General features: G+C 32.8%; 2 protein-coding genes across 4 annotated transcripts; one reads left to right on the forward strand and one right to left on the reverse strand.

Moving 5' to 3' along the window:
* Nucleotides 1-6,325: 6,325 nt before the first annotated feature.
* Nucleotides 6,326-7,044, reverse strand: LOC121216075 (protein MAINTENANCE OF MERISTEMS-like). Its single transcript, XM_041091362.1, has 2 exons — nucleotides 6,988-7,044; nucleotides 6,326-6,874 (listed from the first exon to the last, which is right to left on the reverse strand). The coding sequence occupies exons 1-2, from the start codon at nucleotides 7,042-7,044 to the stop codon at nucleotides 6,326-6,328; spliced, it is 606 nt and encodes a 201-aa protein (XP_040947296.1).
* Nucleotides 7,045-16,574: 9,530 nt separating this feature from the next.
* Nucleotides 16,575-24,463, forward strand: LOC107960944 (probable galacturonosyltransferase 15). 3 transcript variants are annotated; one of them, XM_041091788.1, is made up of 6 exons: nucleotides 16,575-16,767; nucleotides 17,107-17,150; nucleotides 19,014-19,167; nucleotides 22,823-23,404; nucleotides 23,495-23,797; nucleotides 23,900-24,463. In XM_041091788.1, exons 3-6 carry the CDS (start codon nucleotides 19,114-19,116, stop codon nucleotides 24,182-24,184), a joined length of 1,224 nt encoding a protein of 407 aa, XP_040947722.1. In that variant the 5' UTR covers nucleotides 16,575-16,767; nucleotides 17,107-17,150; nucleotides 19,014-19,113; the 3' UTR covers nucleotides 24,185-24,463. The 3 variants fall into 3 exon arrangements, with proteins under 3 accessions (XP_040947722.1, XP_040947720.1, XP_040947721.1); XM_041091786.1 differs by lacking the exons at nucleotides 16,575-16,767; nucleotides 17,107-17,150; nucleotides 19,014-19,167 and adding an exon at nucleotides 19,241-22,233; XM_041091787.1 differs by lacking the exons at nucleotides 16,575-16,767; nucleotides 17,107-17,150; nucleotides 19,014-19,167 and adding an exon at nucleotides 19,242-22,227.
* The last annotated feature ends 813 nt before the right edge of the window (nucleotides 24,464-25,276 follow it).

A 25,276-nucleotide genomic window follows, 5' to 3' on the forward strand; every position in this document is an offset into this window, starting at 1 on the left:
ATTTGAATTGTGGTTTATATGTATATATGAAGCTTCGATTATAAACATTTAAATAAACGAATAATATATTTATTTTTATATTGGGTTAATATAATTGTTTGTGTATACAATATATCAATATAAAATGATGTTAATTCAGTAATATTGTTAGTGATTTATGAAAATTGAATCAATTAAAAATTCTTTATATAAAATTGCACAAAATCAATGTTCATGTATGTCATTGCATATTGGACCAAAGTTTATGTATAATTTTGATATTTACCCCTTCTAAAAAATAAATCAGTCCAAATTAATTATAACAAAAGCTGAAACTTTATGTTTTTGTGTATCAAGATTTAAATCTTATAATGTGTAATTGTTAGTTGTAAATTTTAATCCGGTAAGCAAATTTTAGTTCGAATTAGTCTGATTCTTAATTTGTTTGTGTTTGATTTTATTTTGCAGTTGCTTAAACAATCAAATTTAATTTGTAAAATTTAATAAGTATATTTTGATTAATTATTTAAAATAATTTTAAATTAATATTCAGGTATGCAAATGTTTAGAATGAGTGTATTATATCAATTTTCTTTAAAATACATCAACATCACTCTTAAGTGGGAACAAGGTTAGATGATTGAGTCCCTAAAAGGAGTTTTGCAGGGTAGGATAGGGTAGATCCCCAAGCTCTCAAACCCCATGTTGGAGGTTATAGCATCTTTTTGTACACCAATATTTATCTAAATTTTTAATTTAAGTTTTTTATAATTTATAAAATTTAAATTAGTAATGATAAAATTTTATATTAACTCTTCAAAAAATAATAAAAATTTAATTTAATTCTTTAAAAATTATAAAGATATAAATTATTAAAATAATAATTTTACATTTTTATTATCATAAAAAAAATACAATTTTAATTTCGAGTCTCACACCATTGGATAAATGCTTTCAAGTCTTAAAAAAAAAGCATGGAACATCAAGGAAGAATGTAAGATTATTGTTTCGCCCCTCTCAAGCTTTTATTTTCTTGCATTCCCTTCTATCTTAACTTTTTGTACATTCATTATAATCACCCGTTTTTATTTACACCAAAAACATCTAGATAGCTTATATCTTAACCTTCTAGAAATAAGAGAATATATTTTGTAGTATATAAATATAAGATAAAGGCATGTAAATGTTATACTTATATTGTATCATATCACTCTTTATTAAGTTGTCTGATACACATGTTTCAATAGAATTTGGCAAAGTTGGAGGGTTTTTTATAAAAATATTATAAAAATAATAAAAATTTACTAAAATATTACAATTTTTTTTATTTACCAAAATATTACAACTTTTTTTTATTTACCAAAATATATAAACTTTTTTTATTTACCAAAATATATAAAAAAAATAAAAAAAAATAAAACCTGCAAAAAAAAAATCAGGCCGATGTGACAGTGTACTGGTCACGCCAATGGTATTGGCGGCACCAAAGGTGCCAATGCCATTGGCGGCACCACTCGTATTATAAATACGACCTCTACCCAGCTGAAGAGAGAAAAATCAAAAAAAAAAGAGTTGCCGCGGAGAAGAAGAGAAAAAGAGAGAAAAAAGAGGTAATTTTTTTAAAATAATTGATTATATTATTGTTATTATTTTGTATATTTTGTAATATTTTTTGTTGTAGTTTAGTTATTAAGATTAATAAAACTCAAAATAAAATTATTATTATTATTATTATTGTTGTTGTTGTTGTTGTTGTTGTTAGTATGAAGATGTTATTAATGTATTAAGATGTAACTTAGTAATATTATTGTTAGCAGAAAACTAGTATTATTATTATGGTTACTTATTATTTTTATTTACGAAAATCAACTAGTTAGTGAAAAATTAGTATTATTATAGTTAGTTTTTTAGTAAAATTAATAATTTTAGTGTGTATTATTTTGAGTATAAAATTATTAATATTATTCGTAGTATAAAATTAATAATTTTAGTGTGTATTATTTTGTGTATTATTTTGAGTATAAATTTTTTTTAAGTAATTCAGTTACCGTTCGAGATTTTTTATGAGATTTTATCTTTTTTTACAGATTAAATATTGAAGATGGATGCTAAGTTTCTTGTATGCGTTTATTTCGATGGAGTCATATTGACAACAAGTGTTGGATGTGTATTTGAATGTCGGCAACAAATAGCAATGAGATTTAATAGAAATGTATCGTTCGATGAAATGAAGACAAGGATTAATGCAAAAATCCATAGACGTTGTGGGAGAAGGATATCAAAAATTTTCTACAAGTTTCCAGTTTCGACAAACCCGGTCAAATTCGTCGAAATGGAACTTGTAGACGATGAAGACGTGGAGAAATGGTCGATCTGTACTGTGGGAATGGGAGTGAGAAGAATGCACTGATTCACTTATTTGCTGAGTTAGTCGGTATGGAGCAAAATGCATCTGATGAAGAAGACGGGGCTGAAGAACCGCGGATGGTGGCTCCAATATCATACGTTGATAGTGAATCAACTATGGGTGGGATCGGTATCAACCTAAATTTTACACCCGATGTTGACATGGTTGGTGGTGAAGAAGAATGTGCCGGCGAAGAAGAATGTGTTGGCGATCATTGGGATGAAGAGGTCGATAGTGACGTTGATCCCGATTTGGACGATGTACCTGATGATATTGACGCTGAAGATGTCAACAACGATGAAGGCATTAACGCTTGTTCGGTCGGGGAGTAGATGCAGCGTATTCTGATACACAATAATCTTGGGCCACACATGTCGCTCATAAATCCCGACGCAGCGTATGTATCTGAGTTTCCGGAGTACCCTAAAATATATCATGCTCACGAGCTGGCCGTAACATCTGATGATGATGAGTTATTCATAGGTCAGAGCTTCAGTTGTAAAGAAGATTGCGTATATGCCATTAAACGGTACAGCATGAAGATATCGGTGGATTATAAAGTTTTCGTGTCTACTCCGACAACATATGTTGGGGAGTGTTGAAAGGCAACGGAAGGCTGCAATTGGCGGGTACAAGCTGTATTCATTAGAAGTTCTCAGATGTGAGAGATACGAAAATTTGTTGGTCCTCATACATGCACATCAACACGTATGACAGAAGATCATGGAAAACTTGATTCGAAAACTATTTGTACGTGTATCATGCCAATTGTGAAGGATATGCCGACCATTAGAGTTTCGGTAATCATTGCAGAAATGCAAGCACGATTCCAGTATCGAGTCTCATATCGGAAGGCATGGGTAGCTAAACAGATGGCGATAGAGGAACTGTATGGGGATTACGATTTGTTGTATAATGAGATTCAAGGTTGGATAGCTGCTATGCGGGAGTACGTACTGGGGACTATGATTGAGTTGCAGACCAGTCCATCTTACGGTCCGGATGAGCAGTTAGAGCCGGCAAAAAGGATTTTTCATCGGATGTTCTGGACGTTCGATCCATGTGTGCGGGCATTTCCCCACTGCAAGCCACTTGTGCAGGTGGATGGGACCTGGCTGTATGGAAAATATACACAGATACTGCTTATTGCAGTTGCTCAAGACGGTAACAGAAACGTGCTCCCGATAGCATTTGCTATCGTAGATAAAGAGAACATGGAGTCTTGGGAATTCTTCCTGACAAATCTGCGGAGGTATGTTATTAGGAACGATAACATTTGCATCATCTCCGATAGAGGGAAGGGTTTAATTGCAGCTATTAGGCGTTCCGGTGTGCCGTGGAGATCCATTTACTGCATTCGTCACATTGCGTCAAACTTCCATAAAGATTATAAGAATGCAGACTGGAAGAGACAAGTCGTGGCAATGGGTAAATGATAACCTTATATTTTCAATATAAGCTGTAATGTTTGATTTTATCCACTCGTCAACACTTATTTTTCGTTAATACGTATGCAGCGTACGAGTTAGAGCCACATATTTTTCGGCAAAGAATGACCCAACTTGAGGCTGACATGGAGGGGCAGACAAACACATTTTTCGACAATGGTTGCACACAATGGAGCCGTGGCAATGGGCTCAAAGTGCTGACGAGGGCTTTCGTTATGGCCACATGACCATAAACTTAGTCGAGGGAATCAACGCAGTCTTGTTGAAAACACGTCATCTTCCGATTGCATCGGTATTTTCTGCTACTTTCTACAGGCTGGCCACTTTGATGCCAAGAATGGGTCAGCAGCAAGTCGACCAGATTCAGGCGGGACATGTGTTTGTTGAACATGTGAGGGATGCAATGGTCGTAAACCGTCGGTTGGCGAGGTCAATGAACGTGGAAATATATTCACGACGACTGGAAACGTTTCGAGTTACTGAGAACATCGGTCGTCGACCTAGGTCCTATGGAGTTGATCTCCGGAACAGACGGTGCGAGTGCAGGAAGTTCGAAACATTTCATTACCCCTGTGCGCATGTCGTGGCAGCGTGTGCTAAAGTCAACCTTGCTGCTGAACAATATGTCGATGATGTGTACACGCTGGAGTGCATATTGCGTGTCTGGGAGAATGAGTTCCCCGTCCTACCGGACCTATCTACGTGGGAGGTGCCGCCAATCACTTTCGAGCTTCTCCCAAACAGAGGGCTACGAAGGAATCCAAGGGGTCGTCCTCAGTCAAGCAGAATCCGTAATGAGATGGACATTAGAGAGAAATCTGACGGAAAGCGCTGTGGAATATGTAGGTTAAGTGGTCATAGCCGGAATAAATGCCCTAACCGAAACTTTCATGTTGGACAATCGTCGGGATCAGGGCGAAATTGAGCTAAAGCTATAAATTTTTTATGTATGTTGTTATAAACAGTAATTTTATTAATAATAATTTTTCTTATTCGGCTTATGCTTACGCTTAAATTGTATTCATATTGTTTCCAGATTAAGTTATAATATACCATGTGAGCGTTGTAGAATTATTAAGATTATATCGAAAATAGAGGCATTCATAATTCGATTGAGCTTTAGTATAATGACAAAATTGAATAATTAATATCTATAGATAAAATTCAAAACATCCGAGATATCTAAAATATAAATAATACGAGTTATAGAAAAAGTGCATTAAACCCCTACAGTTGATGGCTCGATGGTGTTGTTCAGGGGGTATACCTACACAGAGGTCGACGCTCACGGCCTGAGCGACGACCAACATCCTCATCGTCCGCAGGTGGGGGTATGGAAAACATAGAGGGAATGTCCTATCGCTCGTTCGCCGCCGATGAACTTGAACCATCATGAGTCCCATAATGCGGGGATACGTGTCAGACGGGCCGGGCATGCCGTACTGCGGCCGGGGGGAGCCAAACAGTTCAAAATCAAACGCATATTTGCCCTTTGCGTAGGTCGGATAATATTCACCGCCCAACAAATCCGGATGATAGCCATGTGATTCCTCATTTGATTCTGATTGTCCGGGCTCTGCCTGTTGTGTAGGACAAAATGCCGTCGGATCCGGATCCATCGAGCTGTCTGCTTCTGATCCCCCAACTTGTTGAACGTACAGGGAGACTATCGTCGATTGCGTTCCAAGTAAATACGGCTTCCCGCGGCTATGGTACCATTCTGTATACTGTCGAGATGGCTGCAGGTCGGTAGCCATAACCATCTGAGGAATTCAGCTCAAACAATCGTACCACAGTGCAACGTATTTCCGGTGATATATTCCCTAGTCCAATTGAACCATTCCCCTCTTTGTCAAGCCGTGATCTTCCCCCAACTGGCACGGCAGATCCGGGATAGGTTGGATGCAGCCGAACTGCCGAAACACCTGATCGCCGTGATACCACTCGACGATGTTGAAATTTATAATTGGGGTGTTTGTGCACCATGTGTGGGAATCAATGAGTGCGGACGGAGGTACAACATTTGCAATTTCTGGCCTCCGATACGGCATCCATATAAACTGCATGAGTAATAACATTGTAACGAGTTAGATCGATAACATGTGAGTAACATATAGAAATACCATGTATGTCATGAATATTAGAATAGAAACTTACCCCTTCTCGGGCATGCTATTCAATCCTCATGCGGTATATCGGGACATCACTCGACTTCCCGATTTCTGGACGGGTCGTCCACCTACCAAAAATAGTAAAGGGTTTAGGGTTGGTAACATCATGCGGTATATTATGACTACAAATAATGACAATTTTTATTTTATCACCTGAGTGGTAGTGGATATAGATAGGGTTGGTGACTAACGCGTGCCAAAAATGGCATCCGATAAAGGGCCCATGACTGCAGCAGTATGATGCATCCGCCGATGTCTTTAACTTGCGGCTCTGTCACCCGACAAAGCTCCTTGTACAACGTTGCTAGAACGGCCGAACCCTAACTGTACGACCTAGCCGTGGACAAATCAGCAAGCAGAGGCAAGTACGACAAATGCACACTGTCGCCGTTTGCATCAGGCATGAGTAGTGCCCCTATCATATGCATGATGTACGCTCGAGCAGCGCACATCAACTCACATTCACTGGCGGTCGCTGATAGTCGACAAATTTTGTCTCTTAGCCATGTAAATTTTATGCCGGAGAAAAATTTATCACCATCCTCTAGTGACTCTCCTAGGAGTTGATAGCAAACTACAGCCGGATCGGTTAATGAAGATAGTCCAGTAACGGGACTCCCGTCAACTGCGAGCCCAAGCTGCATTGCAACGTCCTCCAACGTCACCGTGCACTCCCAGCACGGAAAATGGAAAGTATGAGTCTCCGGACGCCACCGCTCCACTAGCGCGGATAATAAATCAAATCGCAAGTCGGACGACCGGATCAATGCTACTGACCCAAATCCGGCTAGCTCCAGGTACGGCATAAATCGTGCATCCGGAGCTATCTTTAAAACACTCACGCGGCCCCTTAATACTCGGTACGAGTCCTGATAGTGTTGAATAACAGAAAAAATATTACGATTACATAATTTATTTCTATATACTGTGTATATCCTTTTTAAATAAATAGAACTCGTGATTAACAAATAATAAATCATACCGCGTTATTAGCCGCATCAGATATGTGTCTAATACCTCTTCGAATCAATTCAGCCATTGCGATGCCTGCAAGTTGAAAAAAAAGTTAGTAAAAAAATCTAACTTCGTCCATTTATTCGTATTTTTTTCTGCGCATTTTATTCCTTTAAAAATATCATAATTCCTAATTTTATATTTTTACATTCTTTCAGTGCATAATGTTTGAAATTTATTAATCGAGTGTGTTATTTAAATTAATTTGCTATAAAAAATTAACCCTTACCCCTGCCCTTTGCTCGTATAATTTTCTCAATTTTTATTACTTTAAATAATAAAATATTATTCTCCTATTTTATTGTTTTAAATTATCTTAGTACATTTTCTTTGAAATATTTTGTATTAATTGTTTCTGAATTTTAAAAAAGTTAGTAATACACTCTTACTTCTGCCATTTGTTCATATTTTTTTCTCCGCATTTTATTACTTTAAAAAATATCATTAACTTAGTCTTTTATAATTTTACATTATTTCAGTGCATAATGTTTGAAATTTATTAATAAATAAGGAAGGATTAAAAAGTAATTACCCACATATTGGTACCGCCTTTTTATTCCCCTCCATAATTATTTTTTTTCCTCTATTCTTTTGGTAAATAAAATAAAACTTTAGAATATTTTGGTAATTTTTTTTTGTAATATTTTGGTAAATAACCCGAAATAAACCCTTTCCCCTGCCCTGTGGTCGTATTATTATTTTTCCGATTTTTATTACTTTCAATAAAACTATATTCTTTTTGTATTTTATTATTTTATATTATTTCACTACATTTTTTTTCCAATTATTTGTATAAATTATTTCTGAATTTTTTAAAAACATTTACTAATACAGTCTTACTTCGGCCATTTATTCGTATTTTTTTATCCGCATATTATTATTTTAAAAAAATCGTAATTTTTTATTTTATAATTTTACATTATTTCAATTTATTATGTTTTACATTTATTACATATACATTTTTCGCATTTTTTCGATAAATATACAATTCTTGTTTTTTCTTTTCGTATTTTATGTTTTCTTAAACATACTTCTTTGTCATTTTTCTTTTAATGCTATTTTCCTAAAATTTTAATTTCAAATTCATAAGTAAATTTCATAAAAAAATTCCCTAATCAACATACAATGTACTATAACTTTTTTTTTCATTCTAAATATATTTCATAAAATATATATATGCTAAATAAAATAATAAAATAACTATAATGTACATTACATAAATTTTAAACACACAAATATTACAAAAAAAATTCAAATTTATAAATAAAATTACCTTTTTTTCCCTTTCTTCCCTCTTCTTCTTCTTTTTTTTCTCTTCTCCTTTCCCTTTCTTTCCTTCTTTCCTTCTTTTTTCTTCTCTTCTCCTTTTCTTCTTCTTTCTTTCCTTTTTTCTCTTCTCCTTTCCTTGTCTTTCTTTCCTCTCCTTTCTTTCTTTCCCTCCTTCTGCCCCCACCACCGACCCCCCATAACACCAACTGGTGCCGCCAATGGTATTGGCACCATTGGTGCCGCCAATGGTTTTGGCACCTTTGGTGCCGCCAATACCATTGGCATGACCAGTAAATTGTCACATCGGGATTTTTTTTGCAAGTTTTTTTTGGTTTTTTTGATATATTTTGGTAAATAAAAAAAGTTGTAATATTTTGGTAAATAAAAAAAGTTGTAATATTTTGGTAAATTTTTATTATTTTTATAATATTTTTGTAAAAAACCCCGAAGTTGGACCTTGCAACCTTGGTGGAAGTTTAATCTCAACCTCGTCTCACCATGTTACATAAGGTGGGCCATGCAATCCCAGAAGAATATATAGGGAAGAGCTCCTGTCAGTATCCGTTAATCCATCACCTTTCAATATTTAATTTAATCACCTTATATCAACTTTAATAATGCTCCTAGTTGACCAACCGCCACTCTCCCCTTCGCACCTGTGGAGTAAAGTGTAGGAAAAATCAATTTAGAAAACAATGTTTATAGCACAACGAAAATTTAAAATTTTTCTTAAAATCGAGCCTTGTGGTATTTATAGTAATAAACCCTAGACCAAATTATTATCCTTGATCAAGGCGGTTTAGATTGTTTCCTAACTTTCTACCGAAGGATCTTCTTTGTTATCCTTAAACCCTAGCTTACTTTGAGTTTGGACTCAAACCACTCGAATTGAATGCAGATAATGAAAACTTTCAATTAATTTTCAATGAGAATATTAATTTCTCTTTATAGGAAATCGAAAACTTTTGAGCTTTGTTGAAAATAAAATTTATTTTGTAAATAAATTGTCACTATTTTCTGACAGAGGAACGACGCCCAATTGGTATGTCAATTAGGTCATCCTATAGTTCCTATTTATAGGAAAAAACTACACGAGTTTTACTTGAACAATGGGTAATTAAATAATAATATTTTAACAGAAAAACATAATTTCTATATTAGGAAACCCTAAGGGGTGGCGACAACCCTTATTGGGACTAGGGTTTGCCACCCCTCATGTATTGGGATAGGCTCTCGAGCTTGTCTCATGTATTAAGTACAATTATATGTATTATCTGAACTTTTAACCAATTATTTTTTATTTCAAAAATGTTAATTAAATTATTTTAACCAAGTAAAAAGTGAAATTCAAAAAATGGCTTAATTTTATTAAAAGGAATTAGGAAATGAGCAATCATGTGGTATGAAATATGATAAGATAATAAATAGCTTAATAAGCATTGATGTGTGAATTAACTCCTCGGTATTGGGAATATTATGCGATAACTTATCTATAAGTGTGTGATATGGTGACATAGGGTGGGTTTGGATGGGCGATTGGGTGCGGTGCGATGCGTTTAGCTTACTTTTTGTCTCACGCTACAGTATCGCTACAGTATCTAATCTCATCGCCACCGCTGTTTTTACACTAACTGCAGGTAAACGCACCGCCCATCCAAACTCACCCATAGTCACCTAAGGAGTAAGTAATTATGTGAATTAAGAAAAGAGAACTTATGTCATATGTGGAATGATCTGATTTGTTAAGTGCATATGCAAACATTTAAAACATTATGTGGTGATACGGGCCACTTGGGTGATAATGTGATCATGTGAATGTGCATAGATGATAATTGGGTGCCAACAAGAACTAAAATGTGATTTGTGTGATATTTTATGATATGCAAGTATGTGAACCATGAAATGGTTATTGGATTAATAATGTGATGTCCGTTTAGTAGATTAGTTAAGATATAATTGACATGTTATAGAAATTAGACGTGCACTTGTATAAATATGCATGTGAGAGAGATGATGTCGTAGAGCATAGTACATTTGTGTTATTGGTGTGTTTTGGAGGCTCTGCACTTATAGTGCAATTTTTCTATATCTTGGTGTCATTGGTTGGGGCACCTCAATTGCATTATTTTTTATGTGTTTGAATGAGATTTTGCGTATTCGAGTCTATTCTTATTAAAGCTACAAAAGGTTGAGAGGTTAAATTTGATAATAAATTTATTTGAAAAGTAAGTAATAAGTAATGAACTTAATTGACAAAAATTTCAACCTGCAAGCTGATAAGTAAATTGAGATTTGAACTAATCTATTAAAGAGTTATGTTTGGTAAAAAGATTAATAATGGTTTAAGTAGATCATAAACTAATAAATATGATAATGAAAAGTATATCAATAAAGGTAGCAAAATAATAAGAAGTGATTAAATTTTGGTATGGTAAGTCTTGATAAATGTTAATAAATATGAAATTACTGTTGAAATTGTAAAAAAATCTAAAATGAAAATAAAGTGAATAAGTTGTAAAAATGGAAATTACATTAATATGTGTCATGAATTGTTAAATGAATCATGTTTGAGTGCTTAAGCCTTAATGTGGAATTGATAAGTAAGAGATTTGATTGAAATTAGAATCTATATTTGTAAAAACTCAACACTAATACGACTAAAGTAAGGTAGGAAATCTGAGTGTACTTACTAAGCTCTTTAAGCTTAATGCATTAATTGTTTAATCGCATAATTGAAGATCTTTCCATAAAGCTTGAGTTTGGGTCTTAGGAGCATCACATCATTGTTCAAGATCCAAAGTGAGTAGAGAATTTGAATTTTGGTAATGGTTTGCATTAGTTTATTGTCATGTACATAAAAGACTTGAGTTTGTATGAGTATTTATTGTTGGAAAAATATGATTTTTTGAAATCTTTGAGGCATATTTTCGATTGGTAAATGAGGAGTTTTGAATCTTAAAATTATGATTTTATGTTCTACCCCATAAGACCTTTACAATGAGATATCGTATCCTAAACTCAAAACTCTAATATTCACAAAATAATAAACATTATATAATGATTAACCCTAAAACCCTAAACTATATACGATAAACTTTTTAACTTATAATCATCACTGAACCTTAATTAATCACCAAACTCTCAAACCCTAAATCGAAAACACTAAACCTATATTGTAAACTCTAAACCCTAAACTGTAATCCAAAAACAATAAACATTATATAATGAACCCTAATACCCTAAACCTAAACCAAATATGATAAACTAAATATATAATAACCTATATTATATAATGCATGGTTAAGACCAAAACGCTGCGTTTTGGTTAAGATATTTTGCGGCGCTTTCCCGCAAGCGCCACTAACTCTAGTATACATCAAGACCAAAACATTGCGTTTTGGTTAAGATATTTTGCGGTGTTTTTCTTTAAGCGCCACTAATTCTAATATACCTCAAAACAAAACTCTACGTTTTGGTTAAGATATTTTGCGGCGCTTGTCTCAAAGCGCCGCGATTACTATTCTTTAACGGCGTTTTCCCGTAAGCGCCACTAATTCTAGTATACATCAAGACTAAGACGCTGCATTTTGGTTAAGATATTTTGCGGCGCTTATGAGCTAACGACGTTTTCCATTGAGCGCCACTAATTCTAATATACCTCAAAACCAAACCATGACGGCGTTTTCCATAAGCGTCACTAATTCTAGTATACATTAAGACCAAAAAGCTACGTTTTGTTTTAAGATATTTTGCGGCACTTGCCACAAAACGCCGCTAATACTTTGCTTTGGCAGCGTTTTTCCATAATCGCCACTAATTATAATATAACTCAAAACCAAACTCTGCATTTTTTAAGATATTTTGCGGCGCTTTTCAAGAAGCGCCGCTAATACATTCTTTAGCGGCGTGTTTTCTTAAGCGCCACTAATTCTAATATACATCAAGACCAAAACGATGCGTTTTCTTTAAGATTTTTTGCAGCGCTTTTCACGGATCGCTCTAATACTTGCTTTAACGGAGTTTTCCCATAATCGCCACTAATTCTAGTATACATCAACACTAAAACACTGCGTTTTGGTTTAGGGATTTTGCGGCGCTTGAAGGTAAACGCCACTAATTGTCCTATATAATGGTGTTTTTATACTGCGCCGCTAATGCCGCTATTCCTGAAGATTAAACGATGCGTTTTGTTAGCATTTTTACGGCATTTTTGTTTAAAAATGCCACTAATGATGTTCTTTTACGGGGTTTATTCAGAAAACGCCACTGTATGTCTGACTTTTGGCGGCGTTGTTCAATGAGCGTCGCTAATGCTAGATCCCTAGCGGCGGTTTTTCCTTTGCGCCGCTAATGCTCGATTTTTAGCGGTGTTTGTCATCCAAACGCCACAAAAGATGCCGCTAAAAGCCTGTTTTAGTGTAGTGCATATGCTCAAAATGGTTGAGTGATGAATGAGAAATTGATACTCAAAGTAAGCTACTTGTGAATTATGTTGAGGAAAATAAAAAGCATTAGTCTCACATTGGTTGGGAATCAATTGTGAAACTTGTATATATATAAACTAACTTTGTAATTATTGACTGACTAAACTAAATTTTTTCCTCACATACAGAGAGGGTACAAATCCATTGGGGTTGGGGGCGCAGTGGACAACATGAAATGTTTAGTCTGATCAAGCCCTTTTAGGCTTGTAGATATTTTAGCCAATATATATTTTTTCTCAATAGATATTATACAGAATCTACTTTAAAAGGACAAATATCTCGTTTTGATTTTATTCCAATCAAATTGATTTTCATTTTGATTTAAAAGCTCCTTTAATGCAAATTTGTATATTTATTCATGGAAATTTCCAAAATTCCTCCATATTGAATTCTTATAAAAGCCTAAAGAATGTTGTAGAATTCTTTAGAGACACACGACGAATTTATTTCACTCTCAAAAATTATTTTCTTTTTCTCTCCAAATTTTCAAACGTTTCGGTGATTGAAGAAGGCAATGTTTGTTCGTTGATCACTACAGAGCTACTATTGTCGCGATCATTTTGTTATTATATCCTGGGAGACAGACGACCAACATTTCTCTAAGTACCATAGGAGCGGCCAAATCTATCCTATAGAAACTGTGAAAACATGCCTCAACATCTAGTAAAACTCGATTCCCTTATTCAATTTTTGATTTTTCAAGATCTTGTTTATTTAATTGTTTTCAGATCTGGTGCTTTAAATAAATATAAATATTTATTTAATTTGTTTTGTTTAGATATGATGTTTTTACATAAATATAAATCTTTTTATATTATTTGTTCAAATATTGTATTTAATATAAATATTCATATTTATATTTGTTTGTTAACGCGTTTTGTACCACATTTATAAATACATGTGAAACAAAAACCTTTTTTTGGTGTCCTTCAGTTTTGATCATTGAATTGATTCAAATTCGTTTATGTATTGAATTTTGAGTTTAATAATGTCTTAAATTGATTCGAAACTTGATTGTATCATATAATGATGTTTGAGAATGATTTTAAGGTTTTTTTTAGCTAAATTTAACTTTTAGGGACCAATTTATCAGTACATGACTTGGTTGTATCAGTACAACACAAGTTAGTAGCTAAATTGCTATAGTATTAGGTACATGTACTAATACATAAGGGAGAAGTACTTATACAATCAACCCTCTTTATAATAGCCCTATTTGTTTATCAAGATTTTGCTTATTATAAATAGGTGACTGTTATACACCTATAACATTCTGTTATAGAGAGATAATCGTTGTACACCTGCAATTGAATTCATATTTTGAAAATCTAACAAATAAAGAAAGTGAGAATTATATTAAAAAAAGAATGCGGAAATGGAATCAACAAAATTAAAAGACGTATAGCAGGTGCATGCATTATTACTTTTATGCATATTTTGTTTTACATTATTTCACTTGATTTTTTATGAGGATTATTAATCTAACAAGTTTAATTAATCAATATGAGTTATCAAATTAATTAATTAATTAATAATGTGTTATTAAACTCAAGTAATCAATTTATAAGCATATGATGTTCCAAATTCATAGTAAAATATATTCTTACACGTGATTGATCATAAATCTAACAAGCTCAATTAATTTTTATGAGTTATCAAAATAAATAAATCAATTTATCATGAGTTATTAAATTCAAATAATCAATTTATAAGTTTATGATGCTTGAAATTCATAGTAGAATATTTAAGTAGAAACTTAATAGTTTATTGAATTAATATTTTTTATTTCACTCGTTGAAGATTATTTTCATTTAATAAAACATGATTAATAGTTTTTATGTGAAAATTAAACATTTTATTGAAATAATAGTTTAATTAAGATCATTTTTATTTAATAAATTATAGTTAATGGGCTTGCTTATATGAAATAGATAAAATTTTACTTAAAATTTTAAACAATATGTTGTTATTAAGAACTAATTTAATAAAAAAATGTATTTCAAAACTATAGATGTTGTTGTTATAAGTGAAAATTTGTTATAAAGGTTTAAAATAAAATATAAAAATCGGTTCTACTAAAAATTTGGTTATGATAGTGAATTTGCTATAGCGGGCGACTGTTATAGAGAGAGTTGACTATACATCTTGCCTTACACCTTAAAACTTATGTTTTAATATGCACAGTTTATTATCTACATCAATTATATGTATTAATAATGTTGTTAATTGAGTTGGTGTCACAAGGAAACTTGACACTAACTCACGTTCGATACAAAGGCGAAACCAGAGGGCTGGCAGGGCTCGACCCCCTAAAATGAAAATTTTAAATTAGTAAAGGTAAAATTAAAATTTTAAATTAGTAAAGGTAAAATTATACTTTGCCCCCTAAAAATGATAAAAAATTGATTTAATCCTTTAAAAATTATAAAGATATACATTATTAAAATAGTAAAATTGCATTTTTACTATCATAAAAATTACAATTTAATTTCGTCTCCCAGAATAAATTTCTGGCTTCGCCCCTGGTTCGATAACAACATCATGATAAATAATTGTAGTGCATTTAGTATTGTTAATATGATGTATTTATGTGTTTAAATTTCGTTTACTCACAATTTAATCTATTTTTTATTTTAATATCATACATATTTCATGTTTTATTATAATTAATTAGTTTCAAACCATACGTTTCATTATTTATTATATATTATTTTTAAACACAAATCTGTGTTCTAAATCTGTGATTTCTACACGCATACGCATGCATTAGGATTTCTTATTAATACTGTTATCGATTGAGTTAGTATTACAAGTTAATCTAATTCTTTTTCATTTTAATATTGTAAATATTTCATGTGTTATTCAGGGAAAAAGCTAGAACAATTTTTTAGGGGAGCTGAATGAAATTTTAAATTTTTATAGTCTATATCTTTATAATTTTTAAAAGATTAAATCGAATTTTTATAATTTTAGGGGGCTAAAGTATAATTTTACCTATACTAATTTAAAATTTAAAAAATTAGAGGGCCTAATTAATAATTTTTTATTTTAGGGGGCCTAAAATCGCCTCTAGTATTATTATTAATTAATTTTAAACCAAACATTTTATTATTTATTATATATTATTTTTAAACATACCTCTTTATAATAGAATTTCTATATTTAATAAGAAGTAATAAATTTATATTTTAGCGCGTAACGAGTAATTAATTAGAGGTTTAGGAAAATAAAAATATAAATTTTTAAAAAATATATATAAGAAAACATAAATTTATTTTTATCTTAATATCCGATATGTTTTTTTATAGAAAAAATACTATATAATAATGCAGGTGCACCAAAAGATATCTAGGATCGCCCTCATAATAACAATTCCTAATCAGCTAGTTAAATTGCAAAAGGGGAACAGCAAGCTTCACCCACTACCTGATTCTCTGTCTGTCGGTGAGAATAATTAAAATATGAAGGGTGAATCCATAATTCCACCATAAAACCAAGCCCCTGTCTGAAAAACTCCCACCAAGATAATCACATTGCCATTTCACACTCTTGCTATTCTGTACTACTGCTTAATACTATTTATAATGCTCTCAAATTTTTTTTCTTATTTTTTTGTTTCTTTTCGTAAAAATTTAATTAAAAATATAATTTCTTCTTGAGATTTCGATGCTAGTGTTGAGCAATGGTCGAGTGGATCTTTGTTTGGATTAAATGGAAGTGAGGAGAAAGTTGAGGAAATCGACGGGAAATAAACAAGTTCTACACATCAGCAACAGGGATAAAGAGAGTAACGATATCGAACACGAGTGAAGGAGGAGGGAGCAAAGGAGCGACGGTGGCAGCAACTAGTGCTGCGGCTGCGCGTGGACGGCTATCGAGCCGAACGCTGTTGCCGGTTGTGTTGGTATTGGGGATCGTTTTGCCTTTCCTTTTCGTTAGAATTGCCTTCTTGGTTCTTGAATCTGCTTCTTCCTCTTCTTGTTCTTCCCCTATCGGTAATTTAATTTCCTATTGTTTTCTCAATCCAATTCGTTTTTGAACTGAATCTTACTATCTTTTTTCATTTCCGGAAAATGCTTTTTTGAGGAATTCCTGCTTTGATGGTGTTGTACCTTTGCTTTGCGTCTTTCAATTGTACTGTACTGTTTGAAATACAATACATGCAATAATTGTTGCTTACACATGATGCCCTCCTCCTAGCCTTTTAGGCTATGGCTTTTATTTCTATTTTACAGACAACTGAAATTTTAAAATTAAAATTAATTGCTTTTATTAGTGTTACTTCAATTTTATTAAGAAATAATTAATTATTTTTATTTTAATGGGATTTGCAGAATGTAGAGGATGGAGGCTTTTTAGCGGGGGTTACATATCTCAGGTTAGTATAATTAAGATACAAATTTATATAAAAAAATGAGCCATCTTAATTTATCAAGTGGATTTCTATCTATTTTTATCTATTTTGTTTGGATTGAATTTATTTTATATGTTCTGTATGAAATAATAATAGAAACAAGCAAAGGAAAGAGTACATAATCCGAATGAGTCATGCTAGGCTATACGAAACAACTTGTACTACTAGATTGCCATCTGTGTCATGATGGTTGGGGGTAGTTTTGGAATTTGGCGGACTTTTTGTTTTCTCGCATTTGCCAACACTTACGTTGTCATTGTCTAGGATAAGGATAGGGTAATAATGATACGGAAAAAGTTCTTTTTTTTTTGCCCTTTTTTAGTAAGGGATACAGCGGACCCAGTGGTAGGGGTTTTTGAGAAATTGAATCTGAAACTAATTTTTAACTCTAGACTTGAACCCAAATTATTTATTATTTCATTTGTAATTTAGTTGATAATATAAAAATATTTTTATATAATAAATAAAATAATCTGAAAAAGTAATTAAAATATAATATAAAATAAGATGTGAAAAAAATAACATTAATATAACACAAATATATGACCATATCAAAATTTATATAATATAAATTATTAATTTGTCAATGTACAAATATTATACTTAAATAATAAAATAGATAATCGAGAAGTATATCTAGGAGGAACTGTCGGTAATACACTTCCATTAGTTTCTTTTTTGGACACTAGATCAGTTGTCCTAACATCATCATCATATTATAATACATGTCCACTTGGACGAGTTTTTGCTGTTGTCAAAACTCTTTGTGCTTTTTCTCTATGTTCTCAACGAAAACCAGCAAAGTGGTAGAACTTTTGTTGGGTTTTGAGGAAGTCAAAAAGTAATCCTGGCAGCAGCTCATATTGATGTAACTAAGTTTTGGTCATCTTTAGTCGTCATGAACGTCAACACGGTTTGGTGAAATCAAAGATTTGAAAGGCTTGCAGTCTTTATAGAATGAACACTTCATGCCGGGTGCATAATACATGTTTGACTCAGATAATTTTGATATTGCGAAATATGTATTAAACATGTAACTGTCGAAAAATAAAATATTTAAAGGCTTGTAGTCTATGAAGCATGGCCACTCATGCTAGGATAAATATGTCTACTTCTAACATGACGGATTTTGTATTGGTCATGCAGTTACATGTCAGAAATAATAAAACAGGTAATGTTAAAGCATGATTAACACATGTTGGAATCTATCCGAACACGGTCATGAATGTTTTTCTTTTGTATTTTCCCAAATTTGGGCTCAGTAATGTGCAGAATAAAAATTCTAAAGAAATAAGATGCTTGAAATCCATTAAGTAAAAGAAAATTGAAAGAAATAACAAAAATATGGAGTTAAATGTTGGAAACAGTGCAAGTATAAAGCGAAGTATCAATGTAATATGTTACAGCGATAAAAACAATAGAGGAAGGTACAAAATGAGGCAAGTATAACAATTCCTTGTTGAATATTTGGGTTGTGATGATCTAGGTTTTGGGCTTTTGAGATATTTAGAGTTGCACCTTAATGAGTTTTTTTAAGGCTAAAGTTTCTAAATTTAAAATTGGTTTTGAAAAAAAATTAAAAGGCTATTTGCATGTTCCCATTTGATTGGAAAATATCGTTTTGAAATTAATTCTATATTTATATATAAACTATTTTTTATTATTATGCCTTAGCATACCTGTGTCTTAAGTTTTCTGAAACGTTTTGTCTGTATGTCATGTTGTCCTGTATTACGTTTTCCTGTTTATACTTCCTAGCTTGTAATAAATCATATACGATTTAGTTTGTGATTGTCATGTTTATGCATGTGCCACAAAGAAACTCAGAGAAGAACTGACAAGGGCACTAATCGAAGTGAAAGATGACAACATTGTTGATGGGGGAACAGAGGGTTCACTTGAGACATTCAGTGAACTTGTGAAGGAGATGACGTCAAAACAACAAGATATCAAGGCCTTTGCTTTCAAGACAAAGGCCATGGTAATTTACTCTTACAATTTTATTCTTGTCTTTACACCTGCACAGCCATTTCTTCCTTTTCAGTTATTAGTATCAATTTGTCTACTTCATTGATAATTGGATAATTGTCTCTTTTCTATAGAGACCGTAGTTCAATACTGCCACCTAAATGTTTTTACATAATAATGTACGAGTGTGTAAGGCTATAACAGTATATATTGACTCAAACATCCTAAGTAGTAGTACTTTATTGTTATTATGCTTTTTTATTTCTGATTTAATTTATGTGAATCAAAGCTATGCTTAAGAATTCACTCTCTACCCCCGTAATAACAAATATATGAGGAATTTTTAAGGTTCTTAAATTACAGAGCCTATACTGTAATCACTAACTACACAGTTGTCTTATGTGACTACAGTAGTAAATATCACAGTTTAAATTGAAATAGAGGATGGAAGAAAAAGAAAAGAATGTTCAAAAGATTGAAGGGTTATCTTTCCTGGAGACAAAGTGGGGAAGTGAAAATGGAAAACTTAGGCAGTGAGATAGTTATGAGTTCTACTCATTTAGAAAAGTATGAAAGAAACTATGAATATAAATGGGACCATATATTATTTTGTTAGTAGGTATTTATATGAACAGGCCCCTTGTGACTTAAAATGAATGAAACTTGAGATTTGGACCGGGCTATTAGACATAATGAAAATAGGGCAAGAAGGTAAGGGATAAAGCATAATTAGGTGACTTGTTTGAAAGACTGTTTTAGAGTAACTTCAGAAATTTTCTAAAACCTGAAATCTTGTTTGATCATCTAAATTTTGTATCATCAGAAATCAGTATCAGTTTTTAATTACCAAGGCACTATAGTTTTATTTTTCATAAAAAAAGAAAAGGAAAGAAAAAAAAAACTGTCTTTTACTTTCAACCAGATTCAGTTCAGTGTGGAACTTTAGGTTCATAACTCCAGAGTCCTGACAAATTAAATTTAGTCTTTAAAGTCTGAAAATTGCATATGATATGTATTTAATGTGGACAAAGTTTATGCATTGCGCTTGTTTTGAAATTTGGATGTTCTAGACCATTTTATCTTGACCTATGTCTTTATTGGATATAGTTTGTAAGCAATACTTAATTATTTGGATATAGATTATTATTACCTCCTATCCCCAGTAGAACTGGTACTACTACAGCATTCTTCTCCTCTTTAAAATCTGCATTTTGACAGTATTCTAAATGAACTGGATCTGTAATTTCTCTGTACAACTCTTCTTTAGCTTCTTGGTAAATCTTGTGATGCAGTTGATGCATCTGTCAACAGGATGAAAGTATCCTTTTGATACTACTACTAGCTTTCCTCTTGTGTAACTTAAACCAGAAAATTACTATACTTAATTTAAGATACGTATAAAATTAACTAATGAGTATTTTTCCTCTTGAAGTATTCTTCATAGGTTTCTCTGAGCTAAGGGTGCTTGCATTTCTCTTTAGCTTGACTATTGCATTTTATTTTGTAGTTAATAATTCCAAAATTTCTTTGGGGGATTATGTTTATGTATTTGTTTCTAACTTTTTCTTTTCTATTTTTAACCACTAATTGCTTTTGATGGACCTAATCATCACTTTGTTTGTACTGAGGTTTTCTGGTGTTGGTAAAGTTCATGCGCATCTTACTAGTGTTTTTTTATAGAAATGTAAGTATATTTCAAAGTTAGAGATAACCAGCAACTTGGATTATCCCATTTTGCCAAATGGTTGAGTTACTTTTCGATGTAAAATGCTTTTATAGGGCACTGATGATGAGGCTTTTCTTTTGGGTTTCAGTCAATTTGTTGTCTGGCGTCAGAATGGTTTGCTCTAACTAGTTCTTATATGCCTCTGTTGATTTTTGTTAGTTTGAGACCACATGTTCTAAGGTGTTTGACCTTAAAATTCATGACCTTACAGAAACAGCAGTTAGTTACTAGGTTCATGTGCTGGTGTAGTTGTTTTCTGAAATAACTTTAAACTTACCTGATCCTATTTGTTGCTGGCAATCAATCAGATATAATTGCATATAATGATCACTAGTATGTCCATCTTTTTCCTGTTTCTTATACATCCATTAATTATGTGTTTACACATTAATCACCTTGGAAATTTGATTATTGATGTCTGGCAAATATTTAGGAAGAAAAAAAAGCCACTTTTTATTCTTGGCATTGGTGAGATTCCTATAACCAACAAAAACATCTAAAATTTGTATAAATTACCAGTGTCTAGTAGTGGAATAACATTCTTGAGAACTTGGACGGAACACCTACATTTGAATTCTGTAAGGAGGGAATTTTATCATATAATATCATGCAACTAGATATATTTTTTTGATATATTTTTGTTTTATGCTTTCACTGCTTCTGTCTTAACTGTTTTATCCCCAGGTAATCTTGAGTCAAATTTAATGGCATCTGTTATACCTACCTTTCTGTGTCAAGTTATCGGCAGGATGGAAAGTGCATCCTTCTAAAGTGCTTTGCCAAGTGGTGTTATCCCACATTTGTTAAGTATTAGGTATCCTGTGGTCTTGTATTAAAGTTGGGGCCTGCCACTATCACCAATTTATTTTAGGTCGGATACTTTAAGTTGTGTTACCCCACATGGCCACATCTTTTAACTATTAGGTTTCTTGTGGTCTTATATTAAAGTTAGGCCCCTTAACCTATTACCAGTTGGTTTTAGGTTGGATGCTTAACACACTCGTGTATCATATACATGCATGATTGTATGTCTATGTATGCATATCTAGATGTATGGTAGGGCACAAGCTTACCCAAAATTTTAAGTTGTCAACTGATGGAGACATCTTTATATATTATGTCTTTTATTTTGCTTTTTCAATCTTTTGGGACAACCCTTTTGTCTGATCTTCAGTATTTCTCCCGTCTCCTCTCATGTTTTGATCTCTGAGCACATGAAGACCGTCATCCTTCTCCGTTGTGTAACCCCTCTTCCACAGTATCCACCGCACTGAGTCTCAAATCCTCTCTGTATTATCCACTATATTTACTAAGAGTTCCAAATAAGACAACCTGAATCAGCCAATGGTATCAGTAAGCTTTTAAGTGATTTCCAACTTGTATATGAACTGCGGTCTTATCTCCTCTCCTATTAGCTCAAAGTTTTATTTTACTTCCTAGCAGTGATTCACAAGTTTCGCTGCACAAACTTTATAGGACTTGCTAGATAAATATAATCTCAAAGGAACAATTTCATAATGTGATTTGACACTTCTCTTTCTATATCCTTAAAATTATGTAACTACTAATTTTGAAAATTTCTTGTTCTTTTGAAATGTCAATTTGGCAAATAGTTTTGACAGAATTTCTCCTCCCATACTTCTGAATCCAATTGAAGACGCCCAAGTGTTTTGCTAATTTTTGTTGCTTGCAGTAAATATTTATGTTATCTCACATATATTGCCTTCTGGTTTGATTTTACTCGCTAAGCCATGTCTGTAGTCTGTATTTGCTTGTATGTACTTTATGCATACATATGGCCTGAATGCTTATTGTTACAATGAGTGGCCTAACGAAATTATGTGAATAAATTTTATATTTCGTAATTTGTTTAGTATGTAAATTGCAATATATGTAAACACTCAAACATTCCTCTAACAAGTCAAAGTACATCCATTTCCAGCTTTTAGGTATGAAGCAGAAGGTCCAGTCAGCAAAGAAGCGTGAGTTAATGTATTGGTATTTAGCTTCAAGGGGTGTTCCAAAGAGCCTACATTGCCTCTGCCTGAAATTGGCGGAAGAGTACGCTGTAAATGCAATGGCCCGCTCTTGTTTACCTCCTCCAGAACATGTTTCTCGCCTTGCTGACACATCCTTCAACCATATTGTGCTTCTGACTGACAATGTCCTGGCCGCCTCTGTTGTGATATCCTCTACAGTTGAAAATGCAGCCAATCCTGAAAAACTGGTGTTTCACATAGTAACAGACAAGAAAACGTACTCCCCAATGCATGCCTGGTTTGCAACAAATAGGCTGAAATCAGCAGTAGTGGAAGTTAAGGGATTACATCAATATGATTGGTCTCAGGAGGTGAATGATGGAGTTAAGCAGATGTTGGAAATACATCACTTGATTTGTAGTCATTACTACAATAATCTGAAAGAAAACGACCTTGAGTATGGAGGAGAGCATCAAAATTTTTTGGAGGCTTTAAGCCCTAGCTGCCTGTCCCTTATGAATCATCTTCGCATTTATATCCCTGAAGTAATTACTTTTAAAATTCTGCATTTGATTTGTTCTGAACTTTGAAATTCAGTTGGCATTGAAATGTTCTAATTTTCATGGGTTCCACAGCTGTTTCCGGAACTCAACAAGATAGTATTCTTGGACGATGATGTTGTAGTACAACATGACATATCATCTTTGTGGACATTGGATCTCAATGGGAAAATCGTTGGTGCCGTCGTTGATTCATGGTGTGGAGAAAACTGCTGTCCAGGAAGGAAATACAAGGACTACTTGAATTTTTCACACCCCGTAATTCCATCTCACCTCGACCAAGATCGTTGTGCATGGCTTTCTGGTATGAACATCTTTGATCTTGAAGCGTGGAGGAGGAGCAACATCACAACTTCTTATCATAAATGGTTGAAACTCGTAAGTAAATTTGTCTGCTGCTGGTTCAGTTATTTGGTGATTAATGTTGCTTTACTGTCCATGTAACTGCTGGAATCGTACTATATACATCTGTCTTTACAGAGTCTCAACTCGGGGTTCACGCTATGGCAACCAGGAGTGCTTCCGCCGAGCTTACTTGCTTTCCAAGGACACGTGCATCCTATTGATCCTTTATGGCAAGTGGCTGGTTTAGGGTATTGTTCCTCATCTGCTGGAGGACAGATATTAGAGGCTGCTGCTGTTTTGCATTTCAATGGCCCTGCCAAGCCATGGCTTGAGATCGGTTCTCCAGAAGTACGAAGCCTGTGGAGTAGACATGTAAATTTCACGAACAGCTTTATCCAGAAATGTAGGGTTTTGCATTAGGGCCAGAGGACAAAGTTCTCTGGCACTATGATGTACTCATTTCAGATTCGGAACCATGAAAACCGGCAGGAACACGGTTCGGAACCAAAGCAGAGGGAAGAAGGTATTGGCTTCAGTCTCTGCATAGTATGGAAATCGGTAACTTTCATGTCCATAATAGAAAATAGATGAAGGTACTTAATGATTTAAGTAAGATATGGCAAGGATCTTCAACATATATGATTACATAATCAATGTTGCTGTTCAACAACATTCATTTAATCCAAATTACTTTTATCATGTCTTTTTCCCCATTATTTACCTATTGCTTCACAAATTGTAGTTCAGCCATGATTGTGAATTTTTTTTTTTAATTTCAATCAGATCATTAAAAATTTATAATTGAAGAGCCAATTTGTGTATCAGCCCCTATTTTTAGGGTAAACTAAACCTAATGCGCCTAAGCTTTGATTAAAATTATCTGAAGTTATTAATAAATTGTTACATTTTGGTTCCGTTAACGAGAGAATTATGTTGTACCTTAATTTAAAGGGTTAATGATAAATTTAGCCCTTGAATTATAATTAAAATGTTAATTTAATGTTTTCAATTTTTCTTAATAATAATCCTAAAATTTTAAAAGAATATTAAAAATAAATAAATTCAAAACATATACTAATTTGATCCCAGAAAAGTCTTTTTAGAAAAGGAAGTACATTAAATAAATAAATAAAATTAAAACTAAAAATACCTAAAATAGTCCCATCTTTATACGAAGAGAAACCAAGCAAAAAGATTTTATTTTTTTAAAAAAATATTAGACAACAAAATTCGAAAATATCTGAATTATTATTAAGAAAAAAAATTAAAAGTATCACATTGATATTTTAATTATGGTTCATGGGCTAAATTTTTTATTAACCCTTTAAATTAACGTGTTATGTCATCCTCTTAACGAAAGTTAATGAATAAGTGATAAACATGTAACAATTTGATAATTATGTAACTTTTGAAAGTTGAGTGATCGAAATATAATTTTAATCAAAGTTTAAGGACGATTGCTATAATATACCTCTATTTTTATTATGTTTGGTTTTAGAGAAATAATCTTTA

Source organism: Gossypium hirsutum, chromosome D04 (genome assembly GCF_007990345.1).
Source record: "Gossypium hirsutum isolate 1008001.06 chromosome D04, Gossypium_hirsutum_v2.1, whole genome shotgun sequence".
Classification (NCBI taxonomy): Eukaryota; Viridiplantae; Streptophyta; class Magnoliopsida; order Malvales; family Malvaceae; genus Gossypium; species Gossypium hirsutum.